Source organism: Mandrillus leucophaeus, unplaced genomic scaffold, assembly GCF_000951045.1.
Source record: "Mandrillus leucophaeus isolate KB7577 unplaced genomic scaffold, Mleu.le_1.0 Scaffold4, whole genome shotgun sequence".
Taxonomy (NCBI): Eukaryota; Metazoa; Chordata; class Mammalia; order Primates; family Cercopithecidae; genus Mandrillus; species Mandrillus leucophaeus.
Window position 1 is genome coordinate 8,703,735 of NW_012104253.1, and position 23,437 is coordinate 8,727,171.

Here is a 23,437-nt window from a genome sequence, read left to right on the forward strand (position 1 = left end):
CCAGCCACACATGATGATAAAAGTCATAGCTACTAATTAGTAAATACACAGTTCCTCCATCCATCCACCCACTCAACAAATATTTATTTAGTATTTACTCTTATGCTGGCCCCATTCTGTTTTGTTTTTTAGAGATGAGGTCTCACTCTGCTGCCCAGGATGGTCTCAAACTCTTGGGCTCAAGTGATCTGCCCACCTCCACCAAATGTTGGGATTACAGGAGTGAACCACCATGCCCAGCCAAGACCCTATTCTAGAGACACTGCAACAGCACAGACAAAAATAAGCATTATCTGCATTTTAGAGATAAGGAATTGAGACTTAAAATAATTAGTAAACCTCTGCAACATTCCAGGAAGTTTGTAGGTACTAGGGATATGGCAGTGAAAAAAGTAAAGAAATGATCATAAACTAAGTTGCGACTTAAATCATGCAGCCGACATGACTCCCAGGTATTGCCCATCTCCTGCCTGCCCTCAAATGCCCACCACATTCCTGTCCCACCACCGCCTGCTGTGGCTCTAACCTCTGTACGTTTGTTCACATGCTCTTCTTGGCTTGGATAACTATTGCTGGCCCTCTGAGGCTCAATTCCATTGGTAGCATTTCCTAGGACCCCGTCTTCGGATGTCTGGGCAACTCCTGCCCTATCCTGTGTCCATCTCTTGATTTGAGTCTTTCCCCCACTAAACTGAGCTCCTTTGGAGGGTCAGGCCTGGGTGGGTCTGATTCACCTCCCTGTTCTTTGGCCCCTGAGCCCAGCCTGGGGCAGCCACGGTGTTCTGTACTGAGAGTGAGTGCATGCATTGGCTCACTCTGAGAGGCAGCTGAGACAAGGGGCAGGGACAGCCTAGCCCAGCCCTCCAAGCTGGACTTCCCTATAAAGAGATGGCAGCGGCCGGGCATGGTGGCTCATGCCTGTAATCCCAGCACTTTGGGAGGACAAGGCAGGCAGATCACAAGCTCAGGAGATCAAGACCATCCTGGCTAACATGGTAAAACCCCGTCTCCACTAAAAATACAAAAAATTAGCTGGGCGTGGTGGCGGGCGCCTGTAGTCCCAGCCACTTGGGAGGCTGAGGCAGGAGAATCACTTGAACCCGGGAGGAGGAGGTTGCAGTGAGCCAAGATCATGCCACTGAACCCCAGCCTGGGTGACAAAGTGAGACTTCATCTCAAAAAAAAAAAAAAAAAAAAGAGATGGCAGCAAGGATAACCTTGTTTATTTTCTTTCTCCCCCTGAAGCCTGATGGAAAGGAGGGATTAGTTTACTGTGTGTTGAGTGAGAAAAGTTTAAACACTAATCTAAAGAGAGAAAAAACAGCTCCCTGTACTGACACTTAAGGGTAAATTAATTAGTAATTCCTTTGCTCAATGAGAACACGTTTTTCAGTTGTGGGAAAGGTTAATTCTATTAGTCTAGACTTCCTTGAGGAACGCAAGTCACCAGGTATCTCTGAGACAAGGATGCTTCAACAGTGGAGATGAGACACAGGCCTATGGAGCAGACCTCCAGCCCAGCAACGTCACCCCCCGCCTGCCTGCCACTTCCACCGGGCCATGGACCCCACTTTCCAGGGAGACTCTACCTCCAATTCCCAGGACTAACAGGGAGTAGGGGAAGGACCCAGGGATTTGGGTTCCAGGTATGGCCTTCAATGAGCTGTGTCACCTAAAATACATCAACCTCCCTCTCTGGTCCTCATCCGTAATGGATTCATGATGGGCTCAAATTGGGTGATAGCCAAGGCCTCTTATGGTTCCAATAGTGTACATGGAGAGGGGAAGAAGGCCATAATCTGAGAAAACTGAATTTGAGACTCTTGTGATCCCAACTAACTCTGTGACCAAGGGAAAATCTCTTAACTTCTCTTTGCCTCAGTTTCTTTGCCTCTAAAATGGAGCCAACAGTAGAGTAAGCCCCGATTCTTCATGAGGTTGTTAGAGGACAAAACAAGGCGGTGTATATGAGAGCCCTCAGTAAGCTGTCAGGGAGAGACCAGCATCTGCCCTTCCTTGATGCTGAGAGGACAGATGGGAGGATGCACTTTGCCTGACAGATCATTGCCTGGTGAGAAAGAGCCTCCATCAGAGTGATGGCAGTGGCAGGCCATCTGGAGCGGCTGAGTAGGCAGGAGCCCCACCCCACTGGGTGCTGCTGCAGCTGCCCAAACCATGGCTGCAGACTCAGGCCTCCCTGCACTCCTGGGGACCTGGGAAGTCACCCCTGCCCTCACAGCCTTGGAAGTGCCTCTTCCCACTGTCTGACTTCTCCCTGCTGCTGGCATCTGCTCTGATCTCAGAGCAAAATTGGGACCGGGCCTGGGTGCCATGAACAGCATCAGGAGGCAGACAGATTCCTGAGCAGAAGGAGGTGGGTCCCTAGGAAGGCCCCACCTTAAGGCCAGGGAGGGCCTGAAGGCTGGGGACCGGGCTGCCAGTCCTGCAGATCGAAATGGGGACTTGTGGTGCCTTTTCCAGGCCCACCCATGACTGCCCAAGGACCAACTGGCACACACTTCCTCTCCTCTGAGGTCCATAAAAGCCAGAGCAGGGCAGAGGATGGAGAGGACAGAGAGACCACAGGAGGACCAACTGCAGAGAGGATCTGTGCTCTCTGCTGAGGGCTTCAGAGATCTGCAGAGATGTCGAGACTCAGCTGCAAAGAGGAGTCACTCTCTCCAGGGCCTCCTCTCAGCTGAGAGCTGAAGAAATGGTGGGACAACCTGCTGGCATAAAGGAGCCACTCACTCCAGGGCCTCTTCTCTGCTGAGAGCTGAACACTCAACGGGATGACCTGCCTACAGAGAGGAGCTACCCATTGCAGATCTCCCCTGAGCTGTTGTAACACTCAGTAAAGCACCTCCTCACCTTGCTCACCCTCCACTTGTCTGCACACCTCATTCTTCCTGGATGCGGGACAAGAACTTGGGCAAAGGCACCACTGGCCACAGAGATTTCTGGCTAGAAAAGCAACATCCTAAAGACCCCATAACAAGAGTAGCAATACCCCCACCTTGCCCCTTATGCTTACCGTTGACTTCCAAAAAGAAACAAACATTTTCTAACCCTTGAAAGCAAAGCTTTCTGGAAACAAAATTGACAACACTTAACAAAACCACATATACATTTCCCTTCCAACTATGCAACTCCACTTTTTAGACTCTACCCTGAAGATAACCTCCAATGCTACGAAAACACACGTGCAAGTTCATCCAATGCAGCATCATTTGTAAATGCAAAAATATGAAAAGCAACCTAAATTCTCAGATATAGGAGATGGGGCTGAAAAAACTACGGCATGTCCACACATAAGAGTACCATGTGGTGGCAAAAAGGAAGGAGGAAGGACCCTATGAATGGACTTGGAGAGATTTCAAGCACCCAATGTTAACTTAGAAAAGCAAAGTGTCAAAGTGCATGCTACACCTCATGGAAGAAAGGGGCTACAACAATGCACGCATGCATCTGCTCACTTGTGCAAAAGAAATATAGGAAAGGTAAACTAGAAATTAAAGAGACTGGTTCCCTAGAAGAGGTGGGAGAGAAAGGGATGCAGAGAAGACGGGGGTAGGATCACGATGGCGAGGACGGGGAGGAAGTGATGCTTCTCTGAGTGTATCTTTTGCTATAGATCTGACTCAGGAGCATTGAGATGTTTAGCATGTCTTTCATATGTCCACACAAAACAATTCAAACCAATCAAGACCTCAAGGAAACCCAGAATGGAATGTAAACATTAATAAGTGGACCAAACTATTACATATAAATAGTATGACTACACTGAAGGGGGTGGAAAAGAAAAGAACTCACGTAAGTAATTTTGGAAAACAGTATTTTGATTGGATAGCATAAGGCTGAAGACAAAACGACTGTACACAAACACTATCACCTACTCAGTAAAATGTGCTTCTCATGGGGGCATGGGTTAACAAATCTGAAACTACTTTAGTGTATACTAGAATTAAATAAATATATTTTAGCTAACAAAAGCTGGGCTTCTTGTTGTTGGATAAAAAAGTTTCAAGAAAGGGAAAAAGTTAAAATGAGCCTTGTGATGTTGGATTAGAACTAGAGATACCAGTATAAACACATGGCTTTTAATATACATCCAGGTAGGCGGACACAGAAATACAGATGAGTGCGCACGCGTGGATTAGTGCCTGTCCATGTCATTCCCAGTGATGTCCCCTAAAAGGCCTAAAAGCAATGACAGCTCAGTAGCAATAAAGATACCTGGCACCCAAACCTTGGTTTCTCTACGCCATTCTCCAATAAAATGAACCTGGGCTCCTTGGAGAAGTGGCTGATTCCAGAGCTGAGGAAGGGAACATACAAGATAAGCCTTGAACATCTTGTGATACCAGAAAGTTAAGGAAGTGTTCCAAAACAGGTGGGGGTGGAGGGGCTGGTTGAAAACACAAGAGCAAACCTGAAGGAACTTCTAATGGCCAAAGCTGGGACAATTTGAGCAAGAAAGAAATAACTACAGTCTTAGATTATAAATCATAGGATAAAAGAAATGTCTATGAGTTTTTATTGACATAGATAAATAATCGCATAAATAAATGGGGGAGAAAAACCAGTTCTTTCTTACAGTAGAGTTCCAATAAATCAATGTAGGAATACAAAGAGAGAGAAACAGAAAAATCACCAGGAGGCACTCACGACAGTAATGATTATTGTGGACAAGATCTACCAATGGATGCTACAACTAATGAGCTCATGTTTGAGGAGAAAGAGATTCACATGGTCTCAAAGTATTTCCTCCAAAGTATTTATCAATTATGAAGAAAAGATAGTAACTTTACAGTGAAGCCTGGTAGACATCCCTTTAACCGAGTGATCGAGGTCAATGTCACCAGTGATGTCCACACCATGAATCCCGATATAGGGCACCAAGGAGATCACAACATCAGTTCTGTAGGATTCTTGCCAAAAATGCACAATCTCAGTCCAAAAAAGTGCTTCAGACAAACTTAAACTGAGGGACATTCAGCAAAATAACTGACAAGTGTTCTTCTGAAGTGTTAGGGTCATGGAAGACAAAGAAAGACGGAAGAACTGCCCCAGATTGGAGGGGAGTAAGGAGACATGGCGACTGAGCAGTGTGGGATCTGGAACGGGATCCTGGAACAGAAGGATATTCGTGGGAAAGCTGGTGCAATCTGAATCGGTGTGCAATTGAATTAACAGTATTGCACATTGGTAACTTCCTGACTTTGCTGATTACACTTGGGTTATATAAGACGTTCACTGGAGGGGACAGTGGGTGCACAAGCTACTTCTACATTAGCTCAAAATTTTAAAAAGAGGTAATGCTTAAGTCCCTTATTCAACAATTTCACAAACACTTAGGCCAAACCACCAGGGTCTTTGCTAAGTCCTACTTAAGAATTTGCTCTAGTATCAATCCCTCTAGAGGATGTAGGGAACAGAGGCTGAGGAGTGCTGGATTTGAACCACAGCTTCCAGGGCCCTGGTGGAATGAGTTGGTTTTGGTGACAGGCTCTGGGTGAGTCTTTGGTTACAGAAAACCCCAGAACTGAAGGGAGCTCTGGAACATCCTGCACAGGTCCTCAGCCGGGGCTGGTGTCCTGAGGGGAAGAGGATATAAACACAGGCCCTGCGCGGTACCCAGCCCGGGCAGCCCCTCCACCTCCTGGACTTTCCTCTGCAGACCTTACCTGCCTTGGTTCTCAGCAGCAATCAGGGCCCGAGGCCTGGAAGGGGCTCCCCACCTCTCTGGGGCTGAGCCTCAAGGGCCCTGGGTTCTGGGAACCCCAGCTTCTGTGTTTCAGAGATGACACCTGGGCTTTACCAGTACACAGCTGTGGCCCACCTCTTAGGACTCGGCCTCTGGCTCAGCTCCTGTCCCAGAAACCTGCTTGGTGACCCTGGCCTGGGTTATTGACTTGCATGCCTGTCCCTCACCTGCCAGACAGAGTGGTCTGCCCTGCACCTGCCCAGTGGCCTTGGCTGTGCTCCTGAGGCCTGGAGGTCGGCCTGCCTACCATCCTGAATCCTTCCAGGGCCCACCTGTCCTCTCCCACTCCCTTCCACCGTGCTCTGCCTATCACTAGCATGTCCTCCACAGGCCTTGAATGTCGACTGCTTGCCTGGGTTCAGTCTGTCTGCCAGAGTGACCTTTTCCCAGATCCCCAAAGAGGTAGGTTCTGGTCTAAGTCAACCACTCAGGCCCCCTAACAGGAGTCAGTGATGGCCTCTGTCTCCAGCAGGATCAAGCAAGGCTCCAGGTTTGTGCTGAGGGACCTAGCAGAACCTATGTTACAGGGGAGTGAACTATTACATATACGTAGCCCTCCAGGATCTGCAAAATCCACCTTGCCCAGCGATGGGGGATTACAGATGGCCACTCCCTGCTTCCAGTCACGAGGCAGGGGTCCATGCTCCCTCCCCTTGGGTGAGAGCCTATGCAGGTTCCTGGGCCAGCCTTACAGCCCAGCAGCTTCCATTTCCTGTGTCTTGGAACACTCCCTCTTCGGAAGCTGGCTGCCATGTCAGAATCCAACTCCCCTGAGGCCACCTGCTGTGAGGAAGCCCCAGCTAGCCAGGTGGAGAGAAATGGGGACAGAGAAGACCTATAGCCCTGGTTGTGCCGGACAGCCCAGCCCAGCCCAGTTGCCAGCCAGTGGCTCCAGCCCCAGGCACCATCTGCCCGCAATACCCAGGAGACCCAAAATGAGCACCACCAGTTGAGTCCAGTCAACCCACAGAACCCCACGAGATAACAACAACCTTCTATTTCAAGCCACAAGTTTGAGGCTGGCTTGTTACACAGCAGTAGGTAACGAGAACACTGGCTGAAAGAGGCTTTTGTTTGCAATCCTTATGGAAAAGAAGCGTTTTTTTAATGAATGTCATTTTTTTTCATCTGTGAAGTGGTGAGAATAATTCCACAGGTAACTGAGCAAGAACTGTGTGAGCAGGACAATGCTCGTTTGTGATCTGTGTTGAATGTTTGTTGCTGGTGATCTCGAGGGGTCTCTTGAGAGTGTGGTCTTCCTGCACAGGGACAGTCATGCTGATGTCATCATCTCTTACTTCCTGCTTGCTGGGTGACCGTGGTCACATTTAAAGCAGTCAGCAGAGCCCCTGACATTGCTGACTGCTTCCCAGGGGCCAGGTAATGTTCTAAGTACTTTATGTCCATCAACAATTTTAATCCTTGCAACAACAGAAGAGAGGAAGGCGCTATGATCACATTTTATAAATGGGCAAAGTGGAGTCAGTGAGTGGGAGAAACGTCTCCCCGTTCCTTAAGGTGTGAGAGAGCTGGGATTCTCTCATTTTCACCAAGGCCATGCTCTGAACGGCCCCACTCTATTGTTTCTGAGCCTCAGTTTCCCTGTCTACAAAATGGAATAGTAACGCCCCCCTGATTACTGTTGCATGGATTCAATGGGAAACAGTCATCTTGTTTGGTACACATTTTTCTCTCTCTCTCTACTGCTATATTTTATGGCTCAAAGTTGCAAATAACAGATATTTACTAAGAAAATCTATGTTCTCAATGCTTTTTCAAAGACCCACCCATGAAAGGAGAAAGGTTTCTAAGGAATTCCAGCTTACAGTCCCTGACAGGATCAGAAATAGAAGTTTAAACAATGCAGGGAAATGCAGATCCCCTCCTCTTGGGAAGGTGGAGGTGACACTGTCTCTAGTCTTTGTCCCCAAGGTCCATGCTGAGAGGTTCAAACAGACGAAGAAAGGGATGTGGTCAGACTGTCCTTTTACGAGGCAGGCTCCCCCACCTCATCCCCTGATTACCCAGCACTTGAGCGTCCCCATTTCCAAATGTCCCTGGGGAGATCAGGGTTTGCTAAGGGCACAGAACAGCTCCCATAATTGCGATTTCCTAGCGCTCAGGTCTTGCTGAGCAAATGGCTTGGCCCATGCTAGCCGTGGATCAACAGCCTGTATTTCATGAATATTTTTCTTTGGCGGGCTGCACCCATCTACATTTCACTTACTCAGGAGCATTTGCATTTTAATGTGATTTTTTCCGACATGACTAGACAGCTGGGTGGGTTTTACCATCTTCTGAGATATAAAAATTCTCATCTCTGCATATGGATCCCTCCAACTGTGTTTTGTCCAGGCTGGAAATAGCATCCTTCTGAATGATAACTTTTTGAAGAAACTGCGGCTGACACGCAGGGAGAAGTCAACCTTACAATTTTGATCCAATACATGTCCAGACTAACAGGGGTAAAAAAAAAAAAAAAAAAAGACTTGGAAAAAAATGACTTTGCTATAAGGTGCTACACTGGAAAAATATGCATGATACTACTGTTGCCTAGCTATCTAAATTCCTGCTACTCTTCCCTCTCTATCAATCCCATCACAACTAAAGGACTGAACATTCTTGATCTTTTTTGAAAATACTACCCCAGGGCCTTTACACCGGCTGTCTCCTCTACTGGAACACACTTTGCCCAAACTTTTGCACTGGCTGGCTCCATCACAGCATTCAGATTGCTCAGACACCGTGTCCCTGCAGCAAAAGTCTTCCAGGATGCCCTGCCTGTAAAGGTCCCCCATTCCCATCCCTCTCCAGCTATGTGCCCTACTTCATCTTCATCAAAGTACCAAAAAAGTCGGATTCCCTACTCCAAAGTATGCTATGTTTTCATTTCTCCTCCCTACTTTGAAGAGAAGCCACCTGACAACAGTCATGTCCTTCACTGCAGCCCCTGTGCCAAGAACAATGCTGTACGGCAGAGGCTCAATGAATAAATATCTGCCCATTTTCCAGAAAAGAAAGCTGTGGTTCCCTGGGGTTATGTAATTTGTCCACGATGGCCCTGCTAGGCGCCAGGGCTGTCAACCCTTGGGGCTGTCCTGAGCCCAAATCCACAAGATTAACTCCTGTGCTCTACATTAGAAAATTTACGTCTCCTGCCTCTGTCCCTTAACATCCTTATTACTGGCATCTATATGAGGCCTGGCGCCCATATAGAGAGGCTCACAAAATGCTTACAGCAGGAGCGTCTGAATACATGAGCAGAATCCCTGGCCCCCAACTCTCTGGGGAGGAAGAGAATGTTCAGGCTTCTCCAGTCTGACCACTCATTGAACCCTCATTCCCTTCTCTACTAGTTTCACCAGATGGTTGCCCAGATTTCTGCTTGAGCATTTCCGGGGCTGCATGAACCACCTCCCAAAGCAGTCCATAAGCAATGGCTCCTGTCAGCTCTGCCGGTCAGAAAGCTCTTACGCCGAGCCAAACAACAGCACTTGCCTGCTTCCCTGTTAAACACACACCTTCTGAAGCTATTGCCTGGACTGTCTCTTACCCATCTCAAACATTATGCTAGAAAATAAAAGAAAGAAATCTATACATGAGTACTGAAACTAAAAAGCAGGGAAAAATACGCTCTTAAAAAATAGGTAAAGGGAGCAAAATAACTAACCAACTAAATAAACAAAAAAGAAGCAAAAGGTATCTATAAATCACATGCCTTCAGTCCTGTCTCACTGCACATAAATGGGCTACATCTTTCCTTTACGAGCCTCTGTTTGCCTGTCCACAAAATGGCAATGTGGAGAAGGTGGCTGCACCCCTTCTAAGGGCATCTGCATCTCCCCTTTTGCCATGAACTGTTTTTAATGTTCTTTGAAACCCGGCACCACTTGCTCTCCAAACTAGTATGCACTCCAAGGCCAGGTGGAACTGTTGGCCACCTTGTCATAAGCAATGACAGCTAACTTGGATTAAGGCTTACTATGCAACCAGTATGCAGCCTACCTCCTGCCCCGGCTGGCTCATTTACTCCCCAGGACAGACCTAAGAAGGAGGCACTGTGCCCTCACCAGACAAGAAACCCAAATCTTCACATGGCCAAGTCCTTTGCTGCCCTGGACTCCCACCAACGGGGGCCAGCAGCCCTGGGACAGGCCTGGCACTTGTGAGCCTCTGACCCCTGGCTCTTGTTCAAACCATGCCTTGCCCCCTTTACTGGTTCCATCTAATAACACTCAAATTTCTGTCCAGCCCGGCCCTGGTGCCGTCTCTGCACCAGTCTGCCTCAGTTCCCCTGAGCACAATTCATCACTCCTTTCTCCGCAATCACGCAGCCCACTAACTGTACCTCTCAGCAGTGCAGCCTTCCCTCCGCCTCACAGTGCACCTGTTCACACGTTTGTCTCTCCCTCTGAGCTGCAGGGCCCTTGAGGACAGACACTGCGTCTTAATTGACTCTGCACCCTTCTCACCTCTTGTATTTAAGCACCATTTTATGCTTACAGGAAGATTTCATATACATCTGCTGAATAAATGAAAAAAAATAAAGGAATAAAGAAAAGCTCCCAATAAATGGTTCAGTCTCAGATTCCATGTGATCTAAGGAGCATCCCAAAGCTGGAGGGCCGAGAAATTCCTTTGAATGATTTCACTGTTTCTCTCTGCAAGTCGGAATATTCTATAGGAGAAAGTCGCAGGAGCAGAAGAGGAGGGTGACATGAGCTAAAGTATCTATGGTTTCATGGTTTCTTTCACATTTTCCAAATTTTGCACTGCTGTGATCTAAATATGTCCCCCCAAAATTCATATGTTGAAATATTCACCCTCAAGGTGATGGTATTAGGAAGTAGGGCCTTTGGAATGAGATTAGGTCACGAGGGTGGAGCCCTCATGAATAGAATTAATGTCCTTATAAAAGGGACCCCAGACAGCTCTCCACATCTCCCTCCACTAGAGGCGAGGAGGCAGCATGAAGAAGGTCATCTGCAAACCATGGAGCGGGCCCTCTCCAGGCACTCAATCTACTGGCAACTTGATCTTGGAATCCCCAGCTTCCAGAACTGTGAGAAATAAATGTGTGTAGTTTAGAAACCACTCAATTTATGCTATTTTGTTATAGCAGCCCAAATGGACTAAGACATGCAGCCTGCCTGCAGTCAAACACTGCCTTGAATTCTTCCGCATGCAGGTGAAGATTTACTTCTAACCAAGCCTCGGGGACCCAGGAGTCCTTCTAGTGGGTGCTGCTCCACTGTGGTCCCCATCTCAGAGCACAGGTCTCCTGTTCTGAGAGGGAGAAGTCTGAGCTTTTTGTGGGGGCTGTGGGATACCTGGGAGTGGATTCTGGGGCCTCATCTTTGACAAAGGACATCAGGCCAGTGAGAAGCTACCAACCATTCCAGATGTGGCTGCATGGTCTCCTGACAACCACAGAGCTCCTGGGGCCTCCAGCACACCACGGATGAGTCACAGACCAGTGATGGGAAAGTCAGCTTCTTCCACAGCCCCAGTTACCAAGAGATGCCGGCCTCCATGCAATCAGCAAAGTGGGATAAGTCTTGGCCTAAAATCTACTTGAAATCAATCAAGTTTTGGGGGGAAGGGAAGCAGATTAGAAATCAGAAGACTGGGGTTTGGTTACCAGCTACACATTTCTACCTGGGTGACCCTGGTCAGTTACCCAGTCTTTCTCAGCCTGTTTACTCATTGGCCAAATCTCACAAGAGCTGCTAGACTTTTTTCAACTCAGAACGAAAAGGCACATGAGAAAGTGAGCAGCGGGAAGAGCAGGGTCAAAACAATCAAAAACTGACCACAGAGGAGACAGAAATAATTCATGGACTAAAGCAAACAAACAAACAAAATGCTCTAATTACTATTCCAGCACTCAGTGTACTAGTAGCTATAAAACAAAAATAGATTCTAGGAAAAGAAATGATCAGAGACAAGAAAAAGCTCTCAGAGGTTAAAAATGTTAGTGACAACATGTTTTTTAAAAGTTAAAAAAAATCAAAATGACAAACTGGAAAATGAAGTCAACAAAATCTAGAATAAAGAGCAAAAAGGCAAAGAAATGAGAAAAATGTAGAAGAATACAATCCCATTCTGGAAGATTTTAGAGCTGACAAGTAAGAGGCTCAGATGTGGAGAACGGAAAACAAATGAAGATTTTTAAACAATCAGTTCCATTAGAATCTCCCAGAGCTGAAGGACGTGGGCTTTTAGATGAAAGGGGTCCACTGGATGACCAGAACAATGAATAAATGAAGACCCACCCTGGAGACTATCCTCATGTAATACATGAACCCCATGAATGAAGAAGAATTCCCCATGAATGAAGAAGAATTCCCCATGAATGAAGAAGAATTCCCCATGAATGAAGAAGAATTCTTAACATCTTCTGGACGAGAAAAACAGAAAATAAATAATCGATAAGAACCAAGAATCAGACTTCTCATCGGCAAATGAAAAAAGGAAAACTCTAAAGTCTTCAAAATTCTAAAGGCAAATGATTTAGAACCTGGAAATCGACCCTCAGTGTGAGCATAAAATACAGACATTTTCAGACAGTTTACTTTCCATGTACCTTTTCTTAGGAAGTGACTTGAGCAAACAGAGCCTCCAACCCAGGAAAGCAATGATGGCGAGCCCAAGATGACCTGGGGGCAGCAGCCTTGGAGAGGATACAATACCCTGGGTAAAGGAGGGGTGAGCATTCTGAGAGGGGTTAGCTCTCCAGAAATAAACAAAACAAAACAAAAACAACAATGGGGAAAGGCTCAATGGAACAGGTGGCATGAAAAAAGGGAGAGTATGAAAAAGGCATATAAAGCAAGAAGAAAAAAAGAAAGGCAACCAGAAATCCCAGAAAAAATATCCTGCACAATGAAGTCATGATCCAAAGATGAAGCAAACTACAACATGGCATGCTTCCAAGCAACTGACATTGTGTAGGCGGGAGAACCCACTTGAGTCTGTTCTGGGCCATTCTGCTTTGAGTGGTCTAGGGGTTCTGACACTGATCTCTGGAGAAGAAAAGGTCATCCCAGCGCATGAGCTAACCCAGCATTAGACACCTCTAATGTAGCAATAATTACAGCAATGTCACCTACTGTTCTCAGCATTCAGAGTCAAGCTATGGGCAACGCATATGCTAGAGTGTTCAGGACGGGATGCAAACTTCAGCAACCTTGAAGAAATGTCAGCCTGAAGCTAGTAGGTGGGTGGTACCGAAGCTTGAGACAAAAGACAAAAGAAACAATATGGATTAACAACCTCACCTTATGAAATAAGGAGACGGACGAACTGTGCAAGGGTGCTGGAGAAAAATGTATCTAGAGATTAAAAAGCAACAGATAGAAGCACTTTAATAAGCACGGATGAAACTGAGAGGACGAGAAAGAGCCAGTAGTCTGGCATGGCTTCCTCTTCCACATCAGGAAGTCCACGACTGGGGTCCAAAGACGATCAATGCGCTGTCTGGATGCAAATCCTAATCCTGGATCACACAAAGTGGGGACAAGGTTGTGATGAGGATTAAATGAGTTTACAGGAAAAACATCCCCAGAACAGTGCCTGGCACAAAGCAAGCATTCAGGATTTGTCAGGGCTTTCATGATACACTCGCCTATACAATTTGATTTCTGACAATGTGCACGCGTTAATTTTTAAAAATGGTTTTACTGTGAAATAAAAAGATACGCCAAACAGAGCTATCTGAAAGAACAAATTCCAACACAAGCCCGAATCACGGCATGAACTGTAAAGTACGACTTTAGAGCCCGCTAAGCAGGCAAGGCAGCCCGCCCTGAGAGCTGGAGAGTGTCATGGAAAACATGGAGGGTTGTGGTGAGGAGGCTTCCCAGAGCCAGGCCTGCAAGGAGACCCTGCCCTTTGCACTCCCAAATTGCAAACTGCAGAGTACTCTACTGCCGCATGATATCGACATAACAAAGTGTTATTTTTTGCAAATGGAAAATAAATGTTTCCACCTTTTGGGGCACCTGGGCACTTTTTACAAACTGCTTGCAAGTGGGATTCAAACTGCTGCTCTCCTGATTCCATTTTTATTTGCAGAGTAAGGCAAACAGAGCAGAGGCTTTCTGCTTCTGTTTTTGTGAAAAGAAAAACAAGTGAGGCTTGGAATGGCCTCTAGAGTTCCAGAGGGTGTGGTGCAGCTCCTGGCTGGCCCATCACACCTGGCCCAGTCCCTTCATGGAAGTCCCAGCTTTATTCCACGCAAAACGGGGCAGGAGGTGCTTTGCCCTAGGAGGTGGGGCTGCAGTGAGTCTTGTTGCCACAAATGAAGTCTCCAGTGGGTACAGGATCATGCCTGTGCACTCCCCCTACTTAGCTGGAACGGCCCAATCTCTATTTCTTGAGGGGTTCTGCCTCAGTTTCCCCACCGAGCCTGAACACTGACACCCTGCCTGGTTCACTCCACCTTCTAGAAGACTGGACTCTCAGCCCCATTTCTCCCACAGCTGACTGCATAATCGTTGAGATCGGTAGGAAAGGCAGCAACTGGGTAGGTGCAGTGAGAGGTGCACAGGAGTGGGACCAGCAAGAAGGCCGGTTTGAATGTCCACTCTGTTACTCACTGACAGAAACGTTTCTTAACCTTGCTGAGCTTGGGCTTTCTAAAGGATTCAATAATTTAACAAATACGCGACCAAGTGCCCACCTGGGGCCAGGTACCACGCAAGGTGTTGAAGATTTGAGAGGTGCACAAAGCATGTTGCATGCTTGTAAGGAACCTACCAAGGAAAAGGCCACCTGGTGGTGGATGCTATGATGGGCAGGCACCGTGTGGTGGAGCAGCCCAGAGACACAGGAGCACAGCCTGCAGTGGGAGGGACCAGGGTCAGAGGGACTGCAACTGTGGGTTAAGATCTGAAGGAGGAACAGAAGTGGGAGAGTGTTCCAGTGGAAGCAACAGCAAGTGCCATGGCTCAAAGGAAGAAAAAACTGGGCCTGAAACACCTTCCCGAGGCCTGGGGCACAGGGCACTGAGGGTGAGGGAGATGCCAGAGAGTTATGCCAGGAAGATCAGAGACCCTGGAAGCTCTTGGAAGGGCTTTAAATCATTGGTAAAATTCCCGCTTTGCAGCAATGTGAGGTTGAGTGAACCGTGATCCTGGAGGATGCGCCGGGAACTCCCTTGTAAAAGATGTTAACGTGACCATCCCACTGCCTGGGTTTTGGTTTGCCTCATTTGACAACTCTCCACTCCCTTTCCTCCCATGCATGCACACACACATACACACACACACGCACCACACACACTCTAAGAACATGCACACGTGTGTGCTTTGCTGGAACTCAGGCCTTTGACTACTGAGCTAAAATGGGGCCCCACACTTCCCTCACCCCATCAAACCAGCAGGCAGATCTTTCTAGGTTGCCCAGTCCTAGCTTCCTGCCCTTCCCACTGGCCCATGCTCTCCTCCCACTGGCCCATGCTGTCCTCCTGGGTTAGACATGTCTGTTCTTCCTGCCTAGACTACCCTTCTGCACATGGCTAACTGCTACTCTTCCTTTAGATGCAGCTCAGATGTCCCCTCTCTGGGACACTCCCAGCTTCTCTGGGAAGCTGGTATGACCCTCGTCCAGCTTCAAGGCTGGTTCTGCACTTTCCGCACTTACCTGGCAGACAGCATCTGTCACTATTCTCTGGAGATGCTGGCTGTCTGGCTTGACTCCCTGCCTTGGCCATTTCTGTGCCCTCAGCTCCAACCTATCACCAGGAGAGAGGTGGTGCCCAGCAGGAACGTGTGTCTGGGATGAACACTCCATCCCGCAGTGCCCAGCACCAATATGCACGTGCCGCGGACTCCAAGAGGAAGCCGCCTGTGGCTGAGGACAGGAGGTCTCTGGGTCCTCACTCTCTCTTTCACTGCAACCGCATCTACACCTTCGCTGTGCGTCATCCTTATCCCATCTGACCCTTGCTTAAAAGAGTCCTTTCTTTTAAGATCTCTCGAAGCTCTGCAATATGCAGAGAAGGAGGCTGACCTGTGGGAAAGCCTGCTCTTCCAGGCATGGCCTTAGGGGCTTTTTGTTTTATGTAACATCCCAACAGTCTATAGACCCTACAGTTCAGCACCTGCAGAAGGTCATGGTCCTGGTTCCAAATCACCTTTCTCAGTCGATTGGCAACAGTTTATACCAAGAAAAAAAAGTTTCGACGAGTAGAACTGTTGACAAGGGCCCCGCAAACCCCGTTCTTCATCAGCGTTTCAAATCCGGACCCTCATGTGTGAATCTCTCCCTCCCCGCCTCCTCCTCCTAGTGTGGCTGTCCTGGCTTAAGGTGCCTGGGGAAGGGGGACCCAAAAGCCACTGGGCTCCAACAGGGCATGACTTCGTCTAATTTGTCAAATTCATTTAGGGGTCCCCAAGCCCTTGCACAGATGCAGCACATAGCGTGTGTTCAACAAGAGCTCGTTAACATCAAATGCACGGCCTGATCCCCCAAGAGGGGAATTTCTGACAAAACGGCATTTTTTCATTGAAAGGCGACCTAGACCAAGAAGACATGTTCTTTCTCCTCAAACACTCTTGACATCCCACGGGACCTTAACGCTCACCTTAAACCAGTGCTCACAGCCAGACAGACGCTACCCAGCTTGGATGATCCAATCGGCAATGGTTGCTCCTCTTCTCTCTTCTGGAAAGTTGCCAGCTCCCCTGAGCAGTCATTTCCACAGGGCAGCTACCCACCAAAACAGGGCAAAATCGTCTTGCGACTCTGAATCAGCATCAGCCAGGGTGCCTCTGTGTGCCAGGCACACGTGGGACCCACCATGTATATTTCTGCAAGGCTATTTGCAAATGACTGAACAGGCCCAGAAAGACCAGGCACGTGCCCACGTAGTGCAGCCATAATTCGGAGCTGGTGGTGAATCTTAATAATGAATGCAGCATCCATGAGCAGCTCTGAAAATGCCTGGTGCCAGGCTCCAGCTCAGACCAACTGCAACATTAATACAGAGTGAGGAGGCCCGGGCATGAGTACTTTTCAAATGCTCCTGGAAAGGTTATTCTCATAGACAGTTGGGTTGAGAACTCCAGCAGCGGAGCAAAAGCTGCCTCTGGCAACAGGTCTTGTCGGTTCTCGTTAACTGAGCACGTGCTATGCCCCTGGCACTCCGCTGGCTGCTTGCCGGGGGTGGCGGGGGTGGGGGAGGATCCATGGTCTTTCAGAAAGCAGCTCCTGCTCTCAGGGAGCAGCCAGGTAGCTTTAGGATTCAGGGCCACACACAGGACTTGAGGACAGACCCAACCCCTCAGAGCCATAAGGAGTGAGGGCGGCCCCTTCCCCGTTGGCTCCTGGCCACTTTCAATTCCACTTTGCAACAGACTTTTCCTTTACAGGCCAAGCAGTCAATATTCTTAGGTCTGCTGACAGCACTGCCCAGCCAGGTTGCTCCAGGTTCCTGTCTGCTAAAACCCTGGATTCCCATCCTGCAACCCTGACTTTCCCAGGCTGCTTCCCATGCTGCCAAAAGGAAGCTTCCTCTTTTCCAAGATCCCAGGTGGCCTCCCACCTCTCCCACTATCTCTGTCCTCACCCGCTTGGGTTTCCACTAGTCCTTGGCAGGGACGCTCATGAAACTCTCTGGAGATTCCATGTTCCCTCTCACTGGTCTCTAGCGCGAAAATTTTCCCATCCCATTGGCCATGGTCACTGCAGACTCAGCACGCCTAAAACTTGACGTGTCTTCAGAAATTCACTTGAAACTGCAACAAGTTTTCGGAGGGGCCACCTCCTTGCCCAAATCTACCACCTTTTCCTATAAGTGGCTCTCACTGGGGCTACATGGCCACCTATCCCCGCACCACCAGACATATCGAGGTGCTGTCTTCAACCGTATTCTTCAATCAGGTCCTGCCACTTCGTCCTGAGGCATCTCCCAGATAATAAGGAAAGCTGCGGGGACTTGGAGGCCTTTCAAGTCGTGCACGGTTTTATTATGCATCGTCTCATGGAAGCCCACAGCAATGTGGGACTAAAGCTGCAGAAACATGGCAGCTCCCATGAGCCTGAAACTGCTGGAGGGGACATAGAGATGGCCAGGCATCCCTGCCCTAGAGACGCTTGTCATCTGGTGGGGGAAAAAGAACCAGGCCAGCTCGAATGTCTAAGCTCCATGCCACTTCCCTAAACATAGCTTCCTCGGCCACCCTGAGGTCAAAATGATATCCTGACCAGTAATGCCCCAGGTGCTGCCAGGAGCCCTGAGGAAGTCGACACCTCCAGCCAGAGGTGGCCCTGCTCCCCAGAACACACACTGTGCTTGCACTGCCACCCACTCACTGAGGCCACGCACTGGCAGCAGCTCAAACAGATGCGAAAGCGGCACAACCCGTCCCCAGGCTAGCAGCAGCTGACTTCATGCCCCTCCTGGCAGAGGGACTCATGAGCACAGCCCCTACTGGAAGCACCTCATGGGCCTGAGCAGGGGACTGAGGAAAACCCAGGGAGGGAAGAACACTGACCAGGCACAGAACCTTCTGGGTAAGAGCGTGGTCCACTACGGGCCCCCTGGCAGTGTCTCAGTGTCATAGGGGACCTGTGTCCCCCAAAAAGATATGCTCAAGTCCTAACCGCTAGTACCTGTGACTTCATTTGGAAATGGCATCTTTGCTGATGCAATTAAGTTAAAATCTGGTCACATGAGTCAGGGTGAGTAAACCCAATGACTAATATCTTCATAAGAGAAAAAGAGGATTTGGACACAGACAAATAGACACACAGGGAGAAGGTCATGCGAAGACAGGGGCAGAGGCTGGAGTGGTGCAGCTACAAGCCAAGAATGCCAAGGATTGTGGGCAAGCACCAGCAACCAGGAAGAGACAGGGACCCTCCCCTGGAGCTTTCTGATAGAGCACAGCCCTGCTGACACATGGGCTTCAGGCTTCCCATCTCCAGAACTACAAGGCCATACATTTCTGTTGTCTTCATCCACCCAGCTTTTGGTATTGTTATGGCAACCCTAGGAGACTAAGCACCCAGCTAGGACACATAAGAGACAACAGAGCCAAGATCAGGGACAGCCTCTCAGCGGCATGTGTAGCGAGTGTATAGTAATAGGGAGATGAACTTGGCGGCAGAGACTCTGGTCCAATTCCTGCTCCATCTCTTAGGAGCTGTGTGGCCCTGGGCAGGCTCCTGAGGGAGTCTGAGCCTTTTTCCTCATCTGCCATTTTGGGCCAGTAAGCCTTGCCCACCCATTCCACACTTGTTAAATTTGACCTGTGCCCACAAAGGGGCTTTATAAACAGAACTTACATGAATCGCAGGGCTCTTGCGGAGAGAGGGTGAAAATTATTCCAAAAGCCAGTGGTTTTCTCCAAAAAAGGAATCAACCGTCAAAGGTGACGTCATGAACACGACTGCCGCCAGCCTGTGTCTTCAGACTCGGAGGTGGGCAAGTGACAGGATCCTCTCAAGCTCCAGGGAAAACCCCCGAGGAGGTGGGACCTTGGCTGTAGCTTCTGAACGGGGATGCTCTTTCAGAAATCAGTCAATTTGAGTGTGTCTGCCTACGCCAAACATTTGCTCTATTTAAAAGCGTTTGCCAGCACAGATTTCTAATTTGTGAATGTTAGTTCAACCTCCCCATGGCCGAAGGGCTCTTTCTAAATCACAGACTAGATCATGTCGCTTCCCTGTCCCCCAACTTCAGCAGGCTCCAGACACAGGTCGACTCTTTTTGCTCCTGTCTGGGTTGCATTATTACTGTTAAAAATGATCTCTGAGGACTCCGAGTGCTGTGGGGCCCGGTGTAAGCCCACAGACCGGTTCAGCTCTATGACCAAAGTCTCAGCTGTCAGTGGTGACATGGGAAAACCAAGGACAATACACTCTGATTAATTTAATTACACTTGATTAATTTGATTAATGAATAAATTGAAAACACTTTTACAATTCTAATATTAAGGTCTTCCTGTTTTCTAAATTATTTATCACATGCTGATGAGAGACGGCAGATTAAAACTGGGCAATCTTATACCAATTTCCCAACTAAACAAATATCCTCTTCTGTGGACATCAAAAGGCTGGCAACCACCACGCTAAACCAGGAACTGGTTTTGAGGCAAAGGCGTGGGGAACGCGCTATTTCTCTCTCCCCTCCTGCACACCCTACCTGGGGAACCTATCCCAGTGACAGCCTGGAGGGACAGCTTTCCCTACCATGTGACACCACCTCCCAGCCACAGCTGTTTAGAGCAGAGGGCTCCTCACCAAGCCAGGCCACTCTACTTCTCTCCTGGGAATTTAGGCCCCGGGGAGACGGAGTGAGCTTTAAGGCCACACAAATGTAGGGTTGGGGCTGCCATATTGGGGTGACCATTGTTTGGCCATATATATGCTCAGAGGACAAGAAGAGAAACCCAAAGTTGAAAAGGAAAGTTGGAGACAAAGGGTACCAGATGGTGAGACCTGGGACTCCAGACAGAGAGGAAGGAAGACATCCTGGTCACTGATGGCCTCATTTCTCCTTCACGAAGCCTGAATGCATTTCTTGCTTCAATTTCCATGAAATGCCAATTTCTTACAAAAAATCTCTCATCGCTGAGAAGCTAAAAAAGGAGAATTGCTTGAGCCTAGGAATTCAAGGCTCTAGTGTGCAATGGTTGCGCCTGTGAATAGCCACTGCCCTCCAGCCTGGGCAACAGAGTGAGACCCCACCTCTTGGGGAAAAAAATCTCCCATTGCTTAGAATCATTTGTCAGGTTTTTTGTTTTTTTTTTTTTCTTTGTGTCCCTCTAAATTCCATGATGAAGGAGACAAGATAGGCCTCATGAAATGCTCACCAGTAAAAAGCTGTTTCCTAAATGGTTGAGTGGAGGATTCACGGATGGATGGGTTGGCTGGGGCGTCAGACACAAAAGCCAGGAGAGCAGCCATCTCTGTGCTGCCACCACCCCTGCAGGTGCACAGGAAGGGAGGCCCTTCCAGTGCTCTGCTTTGAGAGACCAGCCAGAAGCCAGACGGGGGTGACAGCTCTCTGGGCTTACAGGGAAGATGAGTTCCTGCTCAAGTTCCTCCTCACAAGGGAGGTCTACCCTTGGTGAAGGACCAGGAAACAGGAAAGCCAGAGTTACCGGGAACGGTCAGCTCCCAGTCACGGGGCTGCCCAGGGTTCGGAGAACCTGAAAGTTCACAGCGTAGGAGAGGACAGCAGCCTGCTAAGTGGTGGTCCAGCGGAAAAGTTAATAGTGGAGGCAGAAGATGAGGAGGGGGAGGGAGAGGAGGCAGGGAGGGGTGGAGGGGAAAGGGCAAGCTAAATTCTCCTTCAGATGCAGCAGGCACAGTGCCCAGGGCCCACAGAAATGTTCCAATTTAAAATCAGAAGGAAAACAACGAACTTCTGGGTAGAAGAAAATGTTTTAATATATAACATTAATATGTTCATCTTTAATAGCAGCTCAGTCCTAAGAAATAATTTTTAATTTTTCTTTTTATGGAGGAAGAGGCCCATGAAAACAGAATTGCTCAGGACCCAGGAAAGTGAGAACATGGCTCCGGGTGAAGAGAAGGGAGGCCAGGGACAGCAGGGGAGGGGAGGGGAGATAGTCTGCCCCAAGGGTTGGTACCAAGGGCCTCTTTGAAGCTGAGGAGCCGCAGCTGGACTCGCACACAGCTCTGCTTCCTTCTTCAGAAAGGACATCGGAAGGGGAAACAGCTCACATGCTTACAGAGGTCCCATTTCACAGGGCCTGTGGTGCTTCACACTTTACACTGCAGGGGGGTGACGGCCGTGCTCAGGATCCGAAACCCCAGTGTGCTGCCTTGCAACGGTCTACCTTGTGTAAAGCACCTGAGCACTCCATAGTGGCTGAAAACATACTGGAATCCTTCGGCACCCCTCCCATCAGAGGATGGAGTCTAACTGCCCCCCATCCCCTCGAATATGGGCTGGCCTTAGGGACTTGCTTCTAAGGACACGCCAGAAGTGATACTATGTGACTTGTGACGCTCGATCACCAAAGAGGATACAGATACCCCCACTTCCTACAACTGCCTGCTCTCTCTTGGGGCAATGGAGCCCTACGCTACAGGTAGGCAGTACAGCTACCCAGCCACACGGAGCGTCCACAGAGCGATGGAGAGTCTCAGCTGTGCCAGCCTCCCCACACCCACCCTTAGGCTGTGCCCCCCTTCTCGCTCAGGTGCCAGACATTCAAGTGAGGAAGCCTCGCAGGTGATTCCAGCTCAGCCAGTCTGACTGCAACCTCACACGAGCCCCGCAGCAAGGTCACCTAGCTGAGCGAAATAAGTGATTACCCATGTTCAAAACCACTATCTGAGATGTTTTCGTATGCACCAATACATACTTGAAGGCCTAGTATTTTCATCTGTAAAATGGGAATAATAAAAGTAACTCCTTTATCAAGCTGTTGTACACATTCAGTGAACGAGTCCATGGAAAGGACCCACTGCACAGGGTCCCCACCCCAGTAAGCACCCAGTAAACATTAATCAAAGCTGGGATTACCATTAATTGTTGTTATTATGCCCATTTTTCGGAAGAGAAAATAGGACTCACGAAGGCTGAAGCACATTGTCCAAGAATCATACAGGGAGTTAGAGGATAAGCTCAGATTTCAATTCAGGTCTGTCCAGTGCCTCACAATCTGACTCGAAGAACAGCTTCAAATAAAAGGTGCATGTTCCCCCAAGTGACTGTGACAGCCATCAAAATCCTGTTGAAGAACTGCCATTCCAATGGTGAGACTGTAGGCACAGAGAGTCGCCAGCCAAGTGCAGCAGAATCTGGGAGGTACTAGGTCCTTGCCCAGGAAAACAAAAGGAACTGAGGTCAGATGCTCAAAATGTCTTAATAATAATTACCCTGAATAACCACACAGAACTCATACATTTTCTACACTGTTTTGTCATCCATCATCTGGTCGGGTCCCTAACCCAAGAGGATAGTTTTTATAGCTTTGCTCTCCTCTTTCATTAAAATGAGAGTCAATAAGGTGGTGAAACCTATGAAATGTGCCAGCAGGTAGATTAGTTCTGTCCAAAACTGCAATAATTGATGGGCCTCCCAAGATTATTTATCCAATACATATATTTACTAAGTTTGGGGGTAATAACCTGGGAAAGTTTGCAAACAATTCCTTTATGTTCCACGGGGCTGTGATGGATGCATTTTATGAGCAGGAACTGTACTTATAGATCTGCCTAATAAAGCCCTGAAGGTTTTACTGTTTTGAAGTCAGCCAGCAGAGTTGTCATCAGCTTCTCATGCATTTAGGAGAACCTACTTGGTAAGGTGAGAAACAGTCAGGAGCGCCAGGCTGCCCCAAAAGCTCAGCCAGACTGACCGCTGCACAAATCCCTTTGCACAATGCATGCTCCGTCCGGTCACTAACAGGCCAGGAGTAACTTCCAGGTGCCAAGCAAGGTTCGCCCCAGGTACTGAGGATCCAGGGAATAGATAGTTGAGAGAAGGAGGTGGAGCCAGCGATGATGATCTCACGAGATGGTTTGGGTTAAACTTATGTATGTATGTAAGTGTGCACCAGGGGCTCTGAGAACCAGGATGAAAGGCTTTCCCAGCACCTGATGCTGCATTTCAGGAGCCTTAGAGCTCCAAACAGAGAACTCAGCCCCATCGACTTCCATGCCCAGATCCTGACAACCATTCTA

The 23,437-nt window shown here is 48.5% G+C and overlaps 1 protein-coding gene across 1 annotated transcript in view; it reads right to left on the reverse strand.

The window, feature by feature from the left end:
- The window catches only part of LOC105547903, a 47,712-nt gene that overhangs the window by 14,517 nt on the left and 9,758 nt on the right, over nucleotides 1–23,437 (reverse strand). Inside the window, exon 2 of the mRNA XM_011991674.1 lies at nucleotides 14,528–14,659. Within this exon, the coding sequence (XP_011847064.1) occupies nucleotides 14,528–14,659 (132 nt within the window). The remainder of the gene's footprint in view (nucleotides 1–14,527; nucleotides 14,660–23,437) is intronic.